This window comes from Taudactylus pleione, unplaced genomic scaffold, assembly GCF_031769625.1.
Source record: "Taudactylus pleione unplaced genomic scaffold, aTauple2 ptg000117l, whole genome shotgun sequence".
NCBI lineage: Eukaryota > Metazoa > Chordata > Amphibia > Anura > Myobatrachidae > Taudactylus > Taudactylus pleione.
The window spans coordinates 21,258,103-21,276,622 of NW_028284519.1; the positions used below are offsets into that span (position 1 = coordinate 21,258,103).

General features: G+C 46.3%; 1 protein-coding gene across 2 annotated transcripts in view; it reads left to right on the forward strand.

Moving 5' to 3' along the window:
- The window catches only part of TRADD (TNFRSF1A associated via death domain), a 43,470-nt gene extending 25,543 nt beyond the window's left edge, over positions 1–17,927 (forward strand). For both annotated transcript variants that reach the window (XM_088471911.1, XM_088471912.1), the window contains exons 4-5: positions 10,848–11,076; positions 14,488–17,927. In XM_088471911.1, the coding sequence (XP_088328037.1) occupies positions 10,848–11,076; positions 14,488–14,792 (534 nt within the window). In that variant the 3' untranslated portion in view covers positions 14,793–17,927. The remainder of the gene's footprint in view (positions 1–10,847; positions 11,077–14,487) is intronic.
- Positions 17,928–18,520: the final 593 nt, after the last annotated feature.

The window sequence follows — 18,520 nt, forward strand, 5'->3', positions numbered from 1 at the left end:
AGCCACCCTTTGTGCCTCCGGTGGCACCGTGGGATTTGGCGGTGGTTCTTTGAGTTCTGCAAGGACCTCCCTTTGAGTCTCTTGAGTCAGTTGACCTCAAATTGCTAACGCTTAAAACTGTGTTTCTCCTGGCTATTGCTTTAGCAAGGAGGGTTTCCGAGTTGGGGGCACTTTCATGTAGTCCCCCCTTCTTAATTATTTTCTCCAGGACAGAGCAGTGCTTCGCACTCGTCCTGAGTTTTTACCTAAGGTTGTCTCTAAGTTCCATATCAATCAGGAACTGGTGGTCCCAGCCTTTCAGTCCCCTGATCTTACAGCAGGGGAGTCTTCGTTGGACATTGCCCGTGCTCTCAGAGTTTATGTTGATCGGACTGCTTCTGTTCGAAAGTCCGACTCCTTGTTTGTCCTCTTTGGTTTTCATAAGAGGGGTTGGCCTGCCAACAAACAGACTTTGGCCCGTTGGTTTTGTTCTGTTATTAGGGAGGCTTAGATACGAGAGCATTTACCTGTTCCAGCCTCTGTTAAGGCTCATTCCGCTCGTTCTGTGGGCCCTTCTTGGGCTGCTAAACGTGGTGCCTCAGCTGTTCAGCTGTGTAAGGCAGCCACTTGGTCTTCGGTTCAAACGTTTCTAAGATTTTATGCGTTTGACACCTTTGCCTCTCAGGATGCATCCTTCGGGCGCAGGATTCTCCTTTCTGCACAGGAGCGTCCCCGCCCTTAGTTGAACTGCTTTGGGACATCCCCAAGGTCAACCCTGTGGACCCCCTATGGACCCTGAAGTAGAACTTACCTTTGTTATCTCTGTTTCTACGAAGTCCATAGGGTCCACAGGGCGCCCGCCCTGACGCACCTGGCTTCAAATGGGCTGTGTTGCTGGTCACCGGTGTTTCCGTCTCCTTTTTCTGTGAGTATGGTTTCTTGTGTGTTCCAGTCTTCCTTCTCTCTGTTCCATATTCTCCTCCGGCCTAGGCTGCTTACCAACTGAGGTGCCTGTGGCTCGGGGGCGGGATATAGAGGAGGACCCAAGTGCATCCTGGGAGCTAAAAGCTTAACTGTGTGTTGCCCATGGATCCTGATCCAGCTATATCCCCAAGGTCAACCCTGTGGACCCTATGGACTTCGTAGAAACAGAGATAACAAAGGTAAGTTCTTACCATATCTCTTGTTATTTGTGACATTGGAACACTCAGGAAACTTATGTATGTAATGATTCATTAGAATTGATTTATCAATGCAATCATTTTCAAAATGTGCACATTCACCCAATCTCCTGATAACTTGTGGTCCTGTAGGAGTCCCCAGGAACCTGCAGACTTACCATTGAGGCTAAAACGTGGTTAAACCAAAATGAACAAAGACTGGAAAAGAGCTAGCCCCAGGATTTAGCAAAAACTACACTCAGCCATATTTATACATGTGACCTCATGTGGTGTTCTTCTTCCCTGTCTTTGCTGCTGTCTGATGGATCTATGCTTGACGATTCAGCTTCTTGGAGTGCGCCAAAGCAAAACGACTTCACTGATTGATGTTATCAGTGAGGGCCGAGAGGATTGTTCACCTAAACCAAAATGGACATTCATACTTAAAATTCTCGAGTGTGTTAACTGATGTCCCTGGCGCGTTGTCCTGTTCCACTTTCACTGGTGAGATAGGGTGTCTCATGACTTGTCAAGTTCTAAATGTTGACAATTGGAATGTTGGTACGGTCATTAGATCGACAATCAATATGTAGACCTCTATTAAGGTCAACATGGCTAAAAAATGTCAAAACCTTAATGTCGACATTTTTTTATTTCAACTTAACCCTAAAAAATTGTTGCGTCAACATGTTAAATATCGACATTCTGGATGTGTCAACATTTTGCCCATGTCGACCTAAATTTCAGTCTACATATTGATAATGATAGTGTCCCTTCTAGCTGTCGACCGGATACTGGTGAGCGAAGATTGACGGCTCTTCAAAATATTAAGTAGTGATAATAGATCTCTATTTACAGCAGTTTTAGCTGAATGGATCAAAAATTGAATGAACTTCATCTATGGTTAGTCCAGCAAATCTTAAAGCTGCTGTAAGTATTATAATAGGGCCCTAGAGATCTATAGATCATTATTTTGACAAGCATGCATAATTACAGAAAATATCATAGAGCTGCCATTAGTTATCTGCTCGTCCCTATCAAGGAGCAGGAAGTGGAGATTTCCATTCGACAGAGTAACAAAGATAAATTCTCTCCCTCACCCTTCTATTATTCCTCAGAATTCCAGGATCTATAGTTACAACCTTCTTTGTGTCCTTACTTCTTGCAGCTCATTAACACCTGCACAGGTAGTTGTCTAGATATCTATAGAAGATAATGCTCCTATTATACATTATTTTGGTTGTAAGGGCAAGTGACAAAAACATTTTATACATTATACACAGTACTGTGGAAAAATGCTGCGAAGTAAGAATGCTTTCAATATAGAAATGTTAATAGTTTCTTTTTATCAATTAACAAAATGCAAAGTGAATGAACAGAAGAGAAATCTAAAGCAAATCCATATTTGTTGTAACCACTCTTTGCCTTCAAAACAGCATCAATTCTTCTAGGTACACTTGCACACAGTTTTTGAAGGAACTCAGCAGGGAGGTTGTTCCAAACATCTTGGAGAGATGGGCTGGAGTGGGTACAACAATGAGTGTCTGCAGGCAACAGTGAAGCATTGTGGAATTTCCTTGCAAGTTTGGGGCTGCATTTCGGCAAATGGGGTTGGGCATTTGGTCAGGATTAATGGTGTCCTTAATGCTGAGAAATACAGGCAGATTCTTATCCATCATACAATACCATTAGGGAGGCGTCTGATTGGCCCCAAATTTATTGTGCAGCAGGACAACGACCTCAAACATACAGCCAATGTCATTAAGAACTATCTTCAGCGTAAAGAAGAACAAGGAGTCCTGGAAGTGATGATATGGCCCCCACAGAGCCCTGATCTCATCATTAAGTCTGTCTGGAATTAGATGAAGAGACAGAAGGATCTGAGCAAGCCTACAGCCACAGATCTGTGGTTAGTTCTCCCTGCTGAGTTTCTTCAAACATGTGCAAGTGTACTTTCTACTTCAGGGTCCATAGGGGGTCCACAGGGTTGACCTTGGGGTATAGCTTGGATCTGGATCCACGGGCACCATACAGTTAAAGCTTTAGCTCCCAGGATGCACTTGGGTCCTCCTCTATACCCCGCCCCCGAGCCACAGGCACCTCAGTTTCAGTTTGGTGCCGGCCGAAGTCGGTTGCACTGTGCAGTGGGGCTGCAGGAGCAGCCCCTAAGCTTTATTTTTATAGAAGAAAAGTTTTTTATTTTTTTCTCTATTGCTTTACACTTAATGCGGCAGCATAGGACTGTCCTTCTGAAGGTCCATGCTGCCGCTTCAACACCCCGCTGGCGCTGCGACGCCAGTACTGATCTGGCGATCGCAGCGGGACCCCGGAGTTAGTTCTAGCATGACTCCGGGTCCTCCCTCTGACTGCTGCCGGACTCTACGGGGAACAGGTAAGCCGCGAGCAGCGCTCTTAGTGCCGCTCGCGGGGATAAATGCAGTCAGTTGCCGCCGGTCTCTGGGGACAGACCGGCGGCGCTAGTAGCGGCGGCGGGCTCCCCCTCATGCAGGCATACCCCGTGCTCCGCTGGACCACCAGGGTATAAGTTCCGGAGGGGAACCGGCATCCCTGGGGTTAAATACTAGCCAGGGGAGGCAGCCTTCCCTGGTTTAGCGGCTCCTCCCCTCAGCTCAGCGCGCCTTTTCTCATGTGTACTGGCGTCGCTGAGCTGCTCCTCTGCTGGCCACTCCTCCTCAGAGCTCTCCGACTAACGCAGGCTCCCAGGCAGGTGCATGGTCAGGTCCCCCTGTGTACCTCTCCCCACCAAAAGGACAGTGTACACGGCGCTTTAACTCCCCCCAGACACTGAATCTGGGTGGTTGAGGGTAGCGATTGGTGCAGTAAGTACAATCTTCCTGCATTGTATGTGACTTTGCTAGTGCTGCTGTCTGTACTTATTCTCTAATTGCTGTCAGCTTATATCTATCCCTTTGCTTCTCCTACAGCCCGAAGGTGTGTGGGGGAGGGGCGTTTTCTATTAACCTCACTTTTATAAATCATGTATTTGTGAGGTCAGTCACATACTGTGGTGTGCTACACAGTACCATATTTTTGGGCCTGTTTGTGTTGCATGCTGGTGAGTGCGGGGGTGTTAACACCGTATGTCCTCTGCTGATAAGTATTTATTGCATACTTACTGTATCATGTCTGATGAGGAGACTGAGCACTCCGGGGCTCCTGTGTTGCTTTCCTGCAGACGCTGTTCTGCTGGTGTTAATGGGGGGGATTTATCTCAGGATGGTCTTTGCGGGCAGTGCCAGCTGGCACCAGGCCCCTCTATACCCCCTATGCAGCAGGACCCCCCTTGGGCGATGTTTTCACAAGTGCTGACATCTATTGCAGATGTCGATCCCTACAGTGACCACTTCTGGGGCATTGTCCCAGCACTCTATCTCCCATTCCCCGGATATTCCGCAGGTATTGCGGTCTCCCTCCGGGGCCCAGACTGTGAGACCGTATTCGGGGCTGCCTGTGTATGTCCAGCCTCCCCCTGTATCACAACAGTCTGTAGTGCCTTTTCAGAGCTTCCCTCAGTCGGCTCCTCCACCTTGGGTGGATGTTCTCTCCAACTCGGTACAGTGTTTGGCGGCCTCATCCTCGACATTTCAGTCATTTTTGCAGGGTGATGTGCCACAGAAGGCGACCTAGCGGCCTGTTGTGGGTTTACTCACTGCGCAGGTATCAGAATCGGATCCCTCTTCAGATGATGGAGAGGTCCATGAGGATTCTGATTTGGGTGCTGTGGGACAGGAGGTTGAGCCTAGGTCCTCCATTAATGTTCCAGCATTAGTTAGGGCGGTGCGGGCTATTCTCAATATAGAAGAGGAGGCACCGGTCCCTAAGTCGAAGTTTCCTGACTTCAAGAAAGCAAAGGTTACTTCTAATGTGTTCCCTCTGTCCGATCAGTTGGCGGATCATATGGCGGTGGCCTGGCAATTACCCAGCAAGAGATTCCAACCGCAGAAAAGGTTGGCTTCTCATTATCCCTTTCCTGAGGATCATTGCAGGAAATGGGAGACTCCACCGGCGGTGGATTCACATGTCACTCGCTTGGTTAAAACCGCTACGCTACCATTGCCATCTATTTCCTCTTTAAAGGATCCAATGGACAGGAAAGGAGATTTGTTTGAAGTCCATTTACTCGCTCTCCGGAGCGGTGGCGCGACCGTCCATGGCCATTTCCTGGGTGGCTAAAGCCATTGAGAACTGGGCCAATGCCTTGGAGGATTCTCTTACGGACGATGTTCCGGATGTTCAGAGAGCATTAGTGGCACAAATGAGGGATGCCGCTTCCTATATTGGGGAAGCGTCATTGGACGCAAGCATGTTAACCTCTAGAGTTTCGGCTGCGGCTGTGTCTGCTCGGAGATCCTTGTGGCTGCGGTCCTGGAGGGCTGATGCGGACTCTAAAAGGGTCTGGAGGCTCTCCCCTTTAATGGAGATTTGCAATTTGGTCCGGATTTGGACAAAATAGTGGATACCTTGGCTAAGTCCAAGTCGGCTTTCCTCCCTTCGGCTTCTGCGCCGGCTAGGGTGAGGAGCACTGCCGTTCGGTCCTTTCGGGTTCAGGGTAAGGCCAAGGGCCAGTCCATCCCGAGACATTCAGCGACCAAAGCCTCATCCAAACCCAAGAAGCATATGGAATGCTTGGCGCCCCTCTTCCAAACAGGAGGATAAACCTGCTGCCTGACGGGACGGGCCTCTCCCTGGGGGACCCCAGAGTGGGAGGCCGACTTCTCAGATTCGCCCAGTGTTGGTTCAGTACCACCACGGATGCTTGAGTTCGAGAAGTAGTCTCTCAGGGGTACGCCCTGTCGTTTCGGTGCAGGCCGCCCCACCAATTTTTTTTGCACGAGTCCTTCGCTGGACGAGTCCATAGCTTCGCATCTCTGTTTCTGGTGCAGAGACCCAATGGGTCTCATGGCCCTATTCTGAATTTAAGGTCTCAGAACAAGTACCTCAGAGTTCCCAGGTTCAGGATGGAAACATGGTGATCCATCATCCTGGCGATGGAACCAGGGGACTTCATGGTCTCCCTCGTTATCCAGGACACCTATCTCCATGTGCCCGTGGCACCGGCACATTAGCGGTACCTGAGGTTTGCTATCTGTTAAATTTTAAATAAACCTTTTAATATATTCCTTCCTATAAACCTCTAAGATTCACCTGCCTAGAGCCTCTAAGACAAAACCCTGCCTAAAAACCTCTAAGACAACGCTAATTGCGTACGCAGTATGACCGCAAATAAAGACCGGAGTGGAATCTTGTGGTTCCAACTCACAAGTATTATTCAGGTAAAAGTACAGTCAGTTACACGCAATCTATACATACATAATTTAGGCGTAAAAGGAAATAATACAGGCCAAGTACGGTTATACATACGCTGCGCCTCTGGATCCAGAGATAGACTTCTCACTAGATATCCTCAGCTCACCCAAAATTCAGCATGAACTACCAAACCAGTGTTTGGACACATGTATTTATTCCCCCCCCCAGACTAAAACAGGACAAAGGGGAAACTTCCTGCTGATCTCATTGGTTCCCAGAGGAGGAGCATATGTAACGACACACTTAACAGGTTGTTTCAAATAAACTTTTCCTGCCTCTAACAGCCGGGGTCTTTCTGGTAACGCCTCCTGTAACATTCCATCAACTAAAACATTTTGTTGCTTATAAATTCTGCGATCCATAACTTGAGTTTGCATGATGCGATCTCTCCACCGATAACACCGGGATTCTGTAAAAAGCGTAGGCATCAGAACGAGATCAAACATACCTTGCTTATCATATATAATACCTTAGATATCAAAAACCTCTATTTCTTAGCATTTAAACTAACTTAACCAACTTGAATCATACATTTTGATGCTTATGGAACCTTATGTGCGAATATGTAGTGTGTGGCTATTTGGGGTTTGATACAAGGACGCTAGTTATTAATGGGTGAGATTTAAGTGCATAATCTCTCATACACGAAGTGAACCTCCAGCAGTGTGAATGGTTGAGGGTTGTAATTCGACATGCCCTCTGTCAGCAGGCCCCCACCTGCTGTGTTCAAAGGAAAACAAAACCTCTTTTGTTCTCACAGACACTTGTGTGAAGTGCAAATGTATTATCACCTCAAACTATGGGATTAGGAGACATCTTGTCTAGTATTCAGGCAAATGCAATTGTGTAGATATTATATTACAATTGCCACAACTATACTTTATCTGCATCCCGGGATTCCCAATTTGTATGTAAAAATACCCATTGTCTCTCCTTATCTACTTAGAAAGCTGGTTTTTTCCCGTTGCCCTTGGTGTTAACAAAAACATTGCCATCTGTTCTTAGTTAATGGGTTATAACTTGAATTAATGCTGACCACACAAAATGGTGTCTTGTGATCTCATTTCCAAAATGGCGTCGCTGCGATTAAATTTTAAACTGAACTTGTCTCACTCAATTATTCAGCTTCGACATATCCTAAACCATCACTACCAATTTCGGGCGTTGCCTTTCGTTCTTTCCACGGCTCCGAAGGTTTTCACCAAGGTGAGGGCAGTCATGGCTGCCCACCTTCGGGGTCAGGGTATACGGCTGCTGCCGTACCTGGACGATCTGCTGCTGCTGGCGAGTTCCCCGGAGGTGCTTCTTCATCATCTACACCTGACAATTGCTTGTCTTCAAGCACATGGGTGGTTAATAAATTGGAAGAAGTCGTCTCTGATCCCATCTCAACGGATGGTCCATCTGGGAGCACTTCTGGACTCCAGTCAACAAAGGATTTTCTTGACTCTGGAAAAGGTATCCTCCCTACAACTGAGGATACACGGTTGCCTAAGCAGTGGCAGGGTGTCAATACATTCGGCAATGAGTCCTGGGGTCCATGGTGTCGGCATTCGACATGGTGGAGTTCGCCCAGTTCCATTCCAGACCCCTGCAGGGGCAGATTCTTGTGGAATGGAACGGGTTGTCCCGCCGGATCCGATCCCAGATGCTGGTATTGTCCCCGGAAGTGCGCCGGTCCTTGGCGTGGTGGCTGCAGTCAGCTCATCTCAGCCAGGGTCGCCCCTTTTGGATTCCGGACTGGGTTCTGCTCACGACAGATGCCAGTCTCCGGGGTTGAGGAGCAGTGACCGGCTCGTTGTCTCTTCAGGGCCGTTGGTCGGCGGAGGAGGCCGTACTTCCCATAAACATTCTAGAACTACGGGCAGTGTACCGTGCTCTTCTGGTGTCAGGCACCATTCTCTGAAGAGCAGTTCAGTTGCGATCAGAAAATGCCACCACGGTGGCATACATAAATCACCAGGGAGGAACTCGCAGTTGAGCTGCGATGTCGGAAGTGTCCCAAATCCTGACTTGGGTGGAGTGCCACCTTCCAGCAATATCGGCAGTCTTCATCCCGGGAGTCCTCAATTGGGAGGCAGACTTCCTCAGCCGTCACGACGTGCATCCTGGGGAATGGTTGCTTCAACCAGAGGTGTTTCAACTTCTCGTGGACAAGTGGGGACTGCCGGAACTGACCTGATGGCCTCTCGTCACAATTACAAGTTGCCCATATACGGCTCAAGGACAAGGGACGCTGGCGCAAGCCTAGTGGATGCGTTGTCAGTGAAATGGTCGTTTCACCTAGCGTATCTGTTTCCTCCAATCTCCCTGCTCCCTCGGGTACTCAGAACAGGGGCCTGTCTGTAGACGCTCCATACCTTCTGCTTCAACGTCGGGATCTGCTGTCTCAGGGTCCCTGCCTTTACCCGGATCTGGGTCGACTGTCTTTGACGGCATGGCTCTTGAGACAGCCGTCTTAAGGTCCCGGGGCTTTTCAGGCTCTGTCAACAGTACCATGCTTAGGGCATGTAAACCTGCCTCTGCACGGATTTACCACAGAGTGTGGCACACTTACTTTCAATGGTGCGAGTCTAGAAGCTATGACCTTCAGGTGTTCAGAGTTTCTAGGATCTTGGCATTTCTGCAGTCAGGTCTTGACCTGGGCTTACGGCTTGCTTCCCTAAAAGTTCATGTATCGGCCCTGTCAGTGTGGTTCCAACGAAGGATTGCCTCACTGCCTGACGTTCACACCTAGTTCCAAGGTGTGCTGAGGATCCAGCCTCCCTTTGTGCCTCCAGTGCCTCCGTGGGACTTGGCGGTGATTCTTCGGGTCCTGCAGGGACCTCCTTTTGAGCCTCTTGAGTCGGTTGACCTCAAGTGGTTAACACTTAAGACTGTGTTTCTCCTGGCTCTTGCTTCGGCCAGGAGGGTATCCGAGTTGGGGGCACTTTCCTGTAGCCCCCCCTTCCTGATTTTTCATCAGGACAGGGCTGTGCTTCGCACCCGTCCTGAGTTTTTGCCTAAAGTGGTTTCTAAGTTCCACATAAATCAGGAACTTGTGGTACCAGCTTTTCAGGCTCCGGGTCTTCCGGCTGGCGAGGCTTCGCCGGACGTGGTCCGGGCTCTCAGAATTTATGTTGAACAGACGGCCTCTGTTAGGAAGTCCGATTCGTTGTTCATCCTCTTGGGTTTCCATAAGAGGGGTTGGCCTGCCAACAAACAAACTTTAGCCTGTTGGCTTTGTTCTGTTATTAGGGAGGCTTATATACAGGAACGTTTGCCTGTTCCAGCCTCGGTTAAGGCTCATTCCACTCGGTCTGTAGGCCATTCTTGGGCTGCTAGACGTGGTGCCTCCGCTGTTAAGCTGTGCAAGGCAGCCACTTGGTCTTCAATTCAGACATTTTTGAGGTTTTATGCGTTTGACACCTTTGCCTCTCAGGATGCATCCTTCGGGCGCAGGATTCTCCTTTCTGCTCAGGAGCGTCCCCGCCCTTAGTTGAACTGCTTTGGGACATCCCCAAGTTCAACCCTGTGGACCCCCTATGGACCCTGAAGTAGAAAACAAGAGATATGGTAAGAACTTACCTTTGTTATCTCTGTTTCTACGAAGTCCATAGGGTCCACAGGGCGCCCGCCCTGACGCACCTGGCTTCAAATGGGCTGTGGTACTGGTCACCGGTGTTTCCGTCTCCCATTTCTGTGGTTATGGTTTCTTGTGTGTTCCAGTCTTCCTTCTCTCTGTTTAGTCTCCTCCTTCGGCCTAGGCTACTTACCAACTGAGGTGCCTGTGGCACGGGGGCGGGGTATAGAGGAGGACCCAAGTGCATCCTGGGAGCTAAAGCTTTAACTGTATGGTGCCCGTGGATCCAGATCCAAGCTATACCCCAAGGTCAACCCTGTGGACCCTATGGACTTCGTAGAAACAGAGATAACAAAGGTCTTACCATATCTCTTGTTTTACCTAAAAGAATTGATGCTGTTTTGAAGGCAAAGGGTGGTCACACCAAATATTGATTTGATTTAGATTTCTCTTCTGATCATTCACTTTGCATTTTGTTAATTAATAAAAATAAACTATAAACACTTCTATTTTTGAAAGCATTCTTACTTTGCCGCATTTTTTTCACACCTGCCTAAACCTTTTGCACAGTACTGTATATTGAGAGGGTAGAGCTAGAGATATCTCAGATGATGTCCTATTAACACACAGAGGGGGCAATTCAATTTCGGAGCGATGTTTGCAATTCTCTTGTCAGAATGGCATGGGCGATACAATGCTACTGCAGTACTGCTCATTTTACCATACGGGTGTGAAGTAAAGTGAGCGGTGTTGAGCAGCCGAGAGTATCGTCTCCAAATTAAATTGTCTTTGACGTTCTCCATCTGTTTGTGCTTCAGCCCAGTTATCAGAAGGATGATGAACTTGCGGAGCTGGACAGGAATTTAATGCAGTTGTCGCTGAGTTCCGTCACTCCACAGGGCAGCAGCTGTCCTTCCAACCAGGGATCCCCATCGTGTCCTTCCAGCCAAGGCTACCCACCGTGTCCATCCAGTCAAGGCTCCCCACCCCACACTCTTCATGGACCATCTGAGGGAAACACCTTCCAATTCCTTGGACAAGAATATGGTGAGTTCTCTCTTGGGTTGCGTAACTGACATTTAATCTAGATTTGAGTAAAGAAGATTATTGTAGTACACCAGTGACATGAGTATGTTATTCTTATATTTGGTGAGTAGTGATGTCACATATGTCACATGACTCACGTTGAATGTGTTCCATAATGAATGTACAACTGTCAGGGACGTAATGATCAACTTATGCAAGCATTTTTTTTTTTTTTTGTGGGGTTATGTCAAATAAAAGAATATTAAAAGTTGCCTAAGTTATTGCAATTGCGTCATCACACCCACCTGTCCACCCACTTTTCTGCAACATTTTCCTCCCTCCTCCACTGAGCCAACTTGGCTACCCCCAGGAAGTCAGCAAGTATGGTGTTACTTAGCTAATAATGTATACCATACCTTGTATAGCAGTGTTGCAGAAGCTTATACAGAGGAATTCCATGGTTGACAAGTTGAAGGACAGGTGACTTTATTATCCAGGCAATATCATTTCAAAAGGCCTTCAGTTACCCCTATTTTCTACAATAGAAAGTACATCAGGCTTTATAAGTGCAATTCACTGAGGGGGGGGTGGGTTCAGTCTAAAGAGCAATAGCAAGAAATCTGACTTCCAAGTATAATAAAGGCCGGGATGTACTAAAGGAAAAATGCGGTAAAAACCCAGTTTTCAGGGTTTTTACCGCATTTCCATATGTACTAAGGCTCGGCCACACTTTTATCGGTGCAGAGGGTAACGACAGAAAAACCTGGCGTTGCCCTATAGAAGCCTATGGGCTTCTTACCGCTCCCTGCTCCCAATGGTTCGCTGCTGTTGCCCAGCGCTGGCCCCCACTCACCTGCTCTCCATGGTCGCCGGCCCACGCTCCTCCTGGGTCCTCCGCCTCCTCCTAGTCTTCTTCCGGGTGCAGGGAGGAGGAGGAGGAGCCCGGGGCTTCCTGCACATGTGACCAGCAGGAAGCTCCCGGGGCTCGGAGGGGGCGGGGTCCCACGGAGACCCAGTCACCAGGCATCGGCTGCTTCGCAAAGGGCAGCTCTTATCGCAAGAGCTGTCCTTTGCGATACTAATCGCATATGTTAGTACATATGCGGTTAGTAAGGTTGCGGTGACTGGCGGAATGGACACCACAACCTTAGTACATCCCGGCCAAAGTGAGAAACTCAAGTACTTTATGCAGTAATTTAAAGGGAGAGAGATATGTAAAGGGACAGGTAGAAGCTGATTGGTTGGTACTTTATCTCTCTCCACTTTCTCTTTGCAAGATTTGATACATCTCCTTGAAAGACCGTACTCAAGTGCAGAAAATGTATTGACTGTTGAATGCAAAACACACCAAAGAAAAATACTGTTGCCTTATAAATGATGTAGACATAGGCAAAATGTATTGAGTGATACCTACAGTACATCCGGAAAGTATTCACAACGCTTCACATTTTCCACATTTTGTTATGTTTCAACCGTATTCCACCATGGAATAAATTCATTTTTGTCCTCAAAATTCTACATACAATACCCCATAATGACAACGTGTAAAAAGTTTTTTTGTAAATTTAATAAAAAAAAAAAAAAAACACTAAGAAATCACATGTACATAAGTATTGACGGCCTTTGCCATGAAGCTCAAAATTGAGCTCAGGTGCATCCTGTTTCCACTGATTATCCTTGAGATGTTCCTACAGTTTAATTGGAGTCCACCTGTGGTAAATTCAGTTGACTGGACATGATTTTGAAAGGCATACACCCAGGGTCGGTGCTACCATTAGGCAGGTTTAGTCAGCTGCCTAGAGGAGCTGGCCAAAGAGGGCACCACTGAGTCCACAAAAAAAAAAATTAGTGGCATGTAATGAATTTGTGGCACAGCGCTTTGTGGCATTTTATGAATTTGCAGTGTTATGAGGTACATTATGATTTTGGTCCTCTGCTGTGTGGAAACTTTTATATAGAATATTATGAATTTTGGGCACTGCTGTGTGGCATATTATAAACTGGGGAGACTGATTCATGGCATATTATGAATTGGAGGGCGATGGGCGGTTGGTGAAATGTTGCCTAGGGCACCCAGAAACCTTGCACTGGCCCTGCATACACCTGTCTATATAAGGTACCACACTTCACAATGCTTGTCAGAGCACAAACCAAGCATTAAGTCCAAGGAATTGTCTGTAGACCTCCGAGACAGGATTTTCTCGAGGTACAAATCTGGGGAAGGGTACAGAAAAATATCTGCTGCTTTGAAGGTCCCAATGAGCACAGTGGCCTCCATCATCCGTAAATGGAAGAAGTTCGGAACCACCAGGACTCTTCCTAGAGTTGGTCGGCCGTCTAAACTGAGTGATCGTGGGAGAAGGGCCCTAGTCAGGGAGGTGACCAAGAACCCTATGGTCACTCTGTCAGAGCTACTGCATTCCTCTGTGGAGAGAGGAGAACCTTCCAGAAGTACAACCATCTCTGCAGCAATCCACCAATCAGGCCTGTATATTAGAGTTGCCATACGGAAGCCACTCCTTAGTAAAAAGCACATGGCAGCTCACCTGGAGTTTGACAAAATGCACCTGAAGGACTCTCTGGTCTGATGAGACAAAGATTGAACTCTTTTGGCGTGAATGCCAGGCGTTATGTTTGGAGCAAACCAGGCACCGCTCATCACCAGACAAATACCATCCCTACAGTGAAGCATGGTGGTGGTAGCATCATGCTGTGGGGATGTTTTTCAGCGGCAGGAACTGGGAGACTAGTCATGATAGAGGGAAAGATGAATGCAGCAATTTCTTGTGGCATCATATTCAAAAAGACTTGAGGCTGTAATTGCTGCCAAAGGTGCATCAACAAAGTATTGAGCAAAGGTTGTGAATACTTATGTACATGTGATTTCTTAGTTTGTTTGTTTTTATTATTAAATTAGCAAAAATCTAAAAAAAAAACTTTACATGTTGTTGTCATTATGGGGTATTGTGTGTAGAATTTTGATGACAAAAAATGAGTCCATTTTGGAATAAGGCTGTAACATAACAAAATGTGGAAAAAGTGAAGCGTTGTGAATACTTTCCGGATGCACTGTATGGAGCAGCAAACAAAAATGGTTGTGTTACCCATTTCAGTCAATCAGATGTTTCCTTTTCATTTTCTAAAGAGCACTGGAGTAAATGAAAGAATCTGGTTGCTATAGACAATACCCCCTTTTTCCTTTGTACCAGTTTTCATAAATGTCCCTCAATGAGTGTTATTTATAGCATTATATGTGATGTACAGATTCTTATAGAGACTGTTACAGGGACATAAAGTTAATGATAGCGATCAATGTATTCTGGAAATGAGCAAAGTGCAGTTTATTCTGAGAACTCTCTAATTATATTTCTCTCCTTCTCATTTCATCCTCGATCTCTCTTCAACTATCACTAATGGATGTGACTGTTTCAGTTGACCGGCCTCTGACTCCTGCACATCACCAGCTGTTTGCCAATTCGGTGGGCAAGTCCTGGAAGAAAGTGGGCAGGACGCTGAAGACAGACTGCCGCGCCCTAAGAGATCCCGCCATAGAAAACCTGGCTTTTGAACATGAGAAAGAAGGTTTGTACGAACAGGCCTACCAGATGCTACGACGTTTCATTGATTGCGAGGGGAGGAAAGCCACAGTACAGAGACTTGTGGACGCACTGGTAGAAAATGGACTAAATGGAATAGCCGAGGAACTTCTAGCTTTACCTGAAAATGGACTGAAATAGGTGTCTCGGGAAGGAACCTGGGAATTTTTTTCTCATCTGTCCTTGGTTTACTTTAATCTTTTCAGAAATGTGTGATGTGAAGGCAGACTGCCTTGTCCATTGTGTAACGGAGTGCCAGCTCTTATACAGCAGTGGTGACCACGCTTATACAGTACTGCTACACATCTCCTCTGCAGGTAGCTACCTCATCAGCAGAGGTAGAGAGGTCGCTGCAGGACTGCCACACCGACCAGTGCCTTGCCTCAGTCTACACAAGGCAATCCTGTTCAGTTGATCAAAGTAAACTAAAAAAATGAACAAAGCTACTTCTTGTTTTACAGCACCTCTCATCTCTTCCTTCACTTCTGTGTCTCTAGATTGTCCCATTTTATATATGGGGAAGAGAGAGAGACACATTTAATGTGTTCAACCATTTAATAGATCTTTTTAGAGTCTCTAGTTATCTTCTTCATCAAATGTTTAACACAGCCAAACGTATGAACCAAGATAGAGCCCAATCTACTTGTAGCACAACATAATTTGCTTTATATTTGTATTGGTCCATAATGAAATATATGAGACCATCAGCTATAGTGGAACGCTGTAATGCTTCTTATGTACAGTCACACTCTGACTGGCACCTATGTCAGGAGGTTGCACTGTACAGCAGGCACTGTATATTGCCCACTCCAGGGTCATTTATTTCAGTCTTGCTGATGATGCTGTGAAACTTCATCATAGTTGTGTTCATCTGGATGCAGCCTTGTGCGGGAGGACCTCCCCTATCCGCATGCTCTGTGTGATACCAGTCGCGATCGTCAGCCTATACTTGGTGCCAGCGATGCGCCTGGAAGTGCTGCATGGCTATTCCGTTGAAACGCTGTCACTATAGGAGAACGCCGTGTTACAGCCCAGCTATGCCCCTTCGGTAGCAAGAGGAGATGCGACCTGAAATGTGTACAACACACATTGGGCCTGTTTCAGAGGTGCAACGCTAACCGCACGCAGTGCTGATACTCGCGCAGTTGGCCGATGTTGGAATTACTGTGCATGAGTCCCGATGGTTATCGCCGAGAGAAGCAGAATCAATATAAACGCAGAAAGAGGCAATTTCGGGCGGGCGTTTCTGGGAGGTAATGGGGGTGCCTAGCCAGACCCAGGTATGTCGCGGACAGTGACGGAGTGTAAAGACGCAGTTGCACTGACACAAACGCCCATGTACAGATGGAGATTCTGTACCGCCATAGGGCTGGTGCAATCTTCGTTGGTGTGACCGATGGTGTGTTTTAATACGCACCGCAATGGATTAGTGCCGCAGGTGGTGGGCCTCTCAGTAGGAAGACCATTGGGCGCGGAATTTCAATAGACGTGGCCACGGCAAAAGAGGACAGTCGCGGCTGCAACTGCGTCCACCTCCGAATCAGGCCCATTACTTAGTTTCGGAACACGGACAGTGCAAAATACGCCAGATATGCTCGCAAGCAGGGTAAACCTCAGCTCTGCACCGACGCCACAGGGCCGCATTCAAATAGCCGCAAAAGTGCAGTTTGGAGAAAAGTTTTTGTCGATATGCGCTTTTCGCATGTTTTCTACTTTTATCTGTATTCAATTCCAGGACGTTGTTGCCTACGCAAAACTTTATATGGAAAATAGGCGAAAAAGTGTTTCCACATATAGGCAAGCGAATTTGGAAGTGCAAAATCGCTATTTTGGGGTGCAAATGTGGGGATTTCATCCAGAACCCTTTGGCCACCCCCCATAAGGACTAATCAGTCAAAAAAAAAATTAAAACTCCCGAAAAATGACATGTTTGGGGCGAAAATGTAAAAAATGTTGGTAAATGGGTAAAAAGTGGGGGGCCTGGTACTTTGGGGGCTATATGGATGAAACAGGGGTTTTTGAAATTGCAGCTTGCAGCAGGTGTATTTTTAAATGTATTTAAATCTTCATTTTAGAAACATCAAAATATACTAGAACCCATTTTCAGGTGCCCCAAATTTAACTACGGTACTTATTTTTCTGGAAAAAAAACATAGCTTTCTATCATTTTTTCACACATATGCAAATATGCATATAACAGCCCTTTGCCTCAAAATAAATTCACTAAATAGTTTTATTAGGGCTACTACAACTATTCTATATTAATTCCCAGGGTCACTAAAGCCTTTTTATTGGGTACAGACCAATTTCCCCCCCCAAAAAATGTACTTTTCGCTAGTTTTGCTTTGTAACACATTCGCCTATCCGCGTTTTCGCCTGCTTTACAATTGAATAGGGCGAATGAGGCTAATTCATTCAGCTTTTCGCCAGACGGCACTTTTCGCGGCTAATTAAATATTTGTCTTGATTTTTTCATCAGACGCATACATCAGCCAGTGTTCTTGCCTAATCCATTTGTGCCTGAACAAGCACTTTAAAACTGCAATAATTTTAATCCTGTATGTAAATGAAGCCAAAGAAAGCAGTTATCCATTAGTCTTTGTCATAAGATGATATAAATGTAGAGTTATGGCAGATTATCTAGCCAGTGTAGTGCCACTGAGGATCACTGTGAAACCAATGATCAAATTATACACATGTATTGTTGAAATTGATATGTGCAGGGAATCTTTCTTATGTCAGTTTTACGTTGCCTTAAAACAGCCAAACACATTTACCTTACATGGTAATACCTCAGTGCATTGTGTTATCTGTAAATATGAAGCACCTTATTTTTAACTCATAGAACTCACTTGGCTGTTTACAGTGAACCTGTCAAATACACTCAGAGGTGGAAGCCATTTTAATGGGCTGAACCAAAATTCAGCCCATCAGTTCACTGGGTACTAGTGACATCATTGAGGCTGTGCTGTCACAAGTTTCCAGTGATTTGATAGGCTGTATAGTCCTGTATGTTTTAACTCACAAAATGGCTGCCTCCTGTGGACCTAATTTGCATAGTTCAGTGGATGTCCATTCTAGATTGCCTTGGTTTTGCACTGGTGCTCCAACATGTATGTTCAGAGCGTTGCAAGGTGTACTCCTACTCTCCACTTGTGATGCCTGAACCAAAAGTGTGTCTAGGTTTGCAGAAATGTGGAAAAATGTGAAAAAGTCCAACCACCTATTACTTCAGAATCACTCCTTTTATTGAATTAAAGTTCTCTGTCTCCTAAACTACAGCTTGCTTTATTCTCATTTATAGTTTAACTTAATTACAATAGTGAGAAGACTTTACGACTTTTATTACATGCGGGACATTTGTGTGTAGAAAGCAGGGATAGCCATTGGCCATCGATAGTTAGCAACCATCCTTGGTTTGCCATCAATGACAGAGGTTCAATGGTTCTCCGCCATCAATGGCAGAGAGCGCAGCAATGTATTTTCTCCCAGCACAGAGGGCACGGAGCTTAGCCCCGACATGGCGCATAAATCCCCGCCCTCCTTCCCACTCAGACCACCTGCCATGATGGCCATCAATTGCAGTGGTGTAAAACGTTGATGGTTTCCTGCTGAAGGTTTGCTGCCATCAATGTAAGCCACCATTGATGGAGACCATAGATGATATTTCTGTTAATTGCCATCCCTAGTATGAATGTTTGGTTTGTGTTTTTTGGGGGGCAGGGGTAGAAAATAAAATCCAGCTTTTTTCAGAGCAGAAATGTGCCCCCTTCCAACCCATGTTTTATTTGAGTAAGTTTGATTTGCATATAGAAATCTAGTTTTTGCACTGCCCTGCAAAGCTCTGTATTTCTACTCTGTACTTAGCA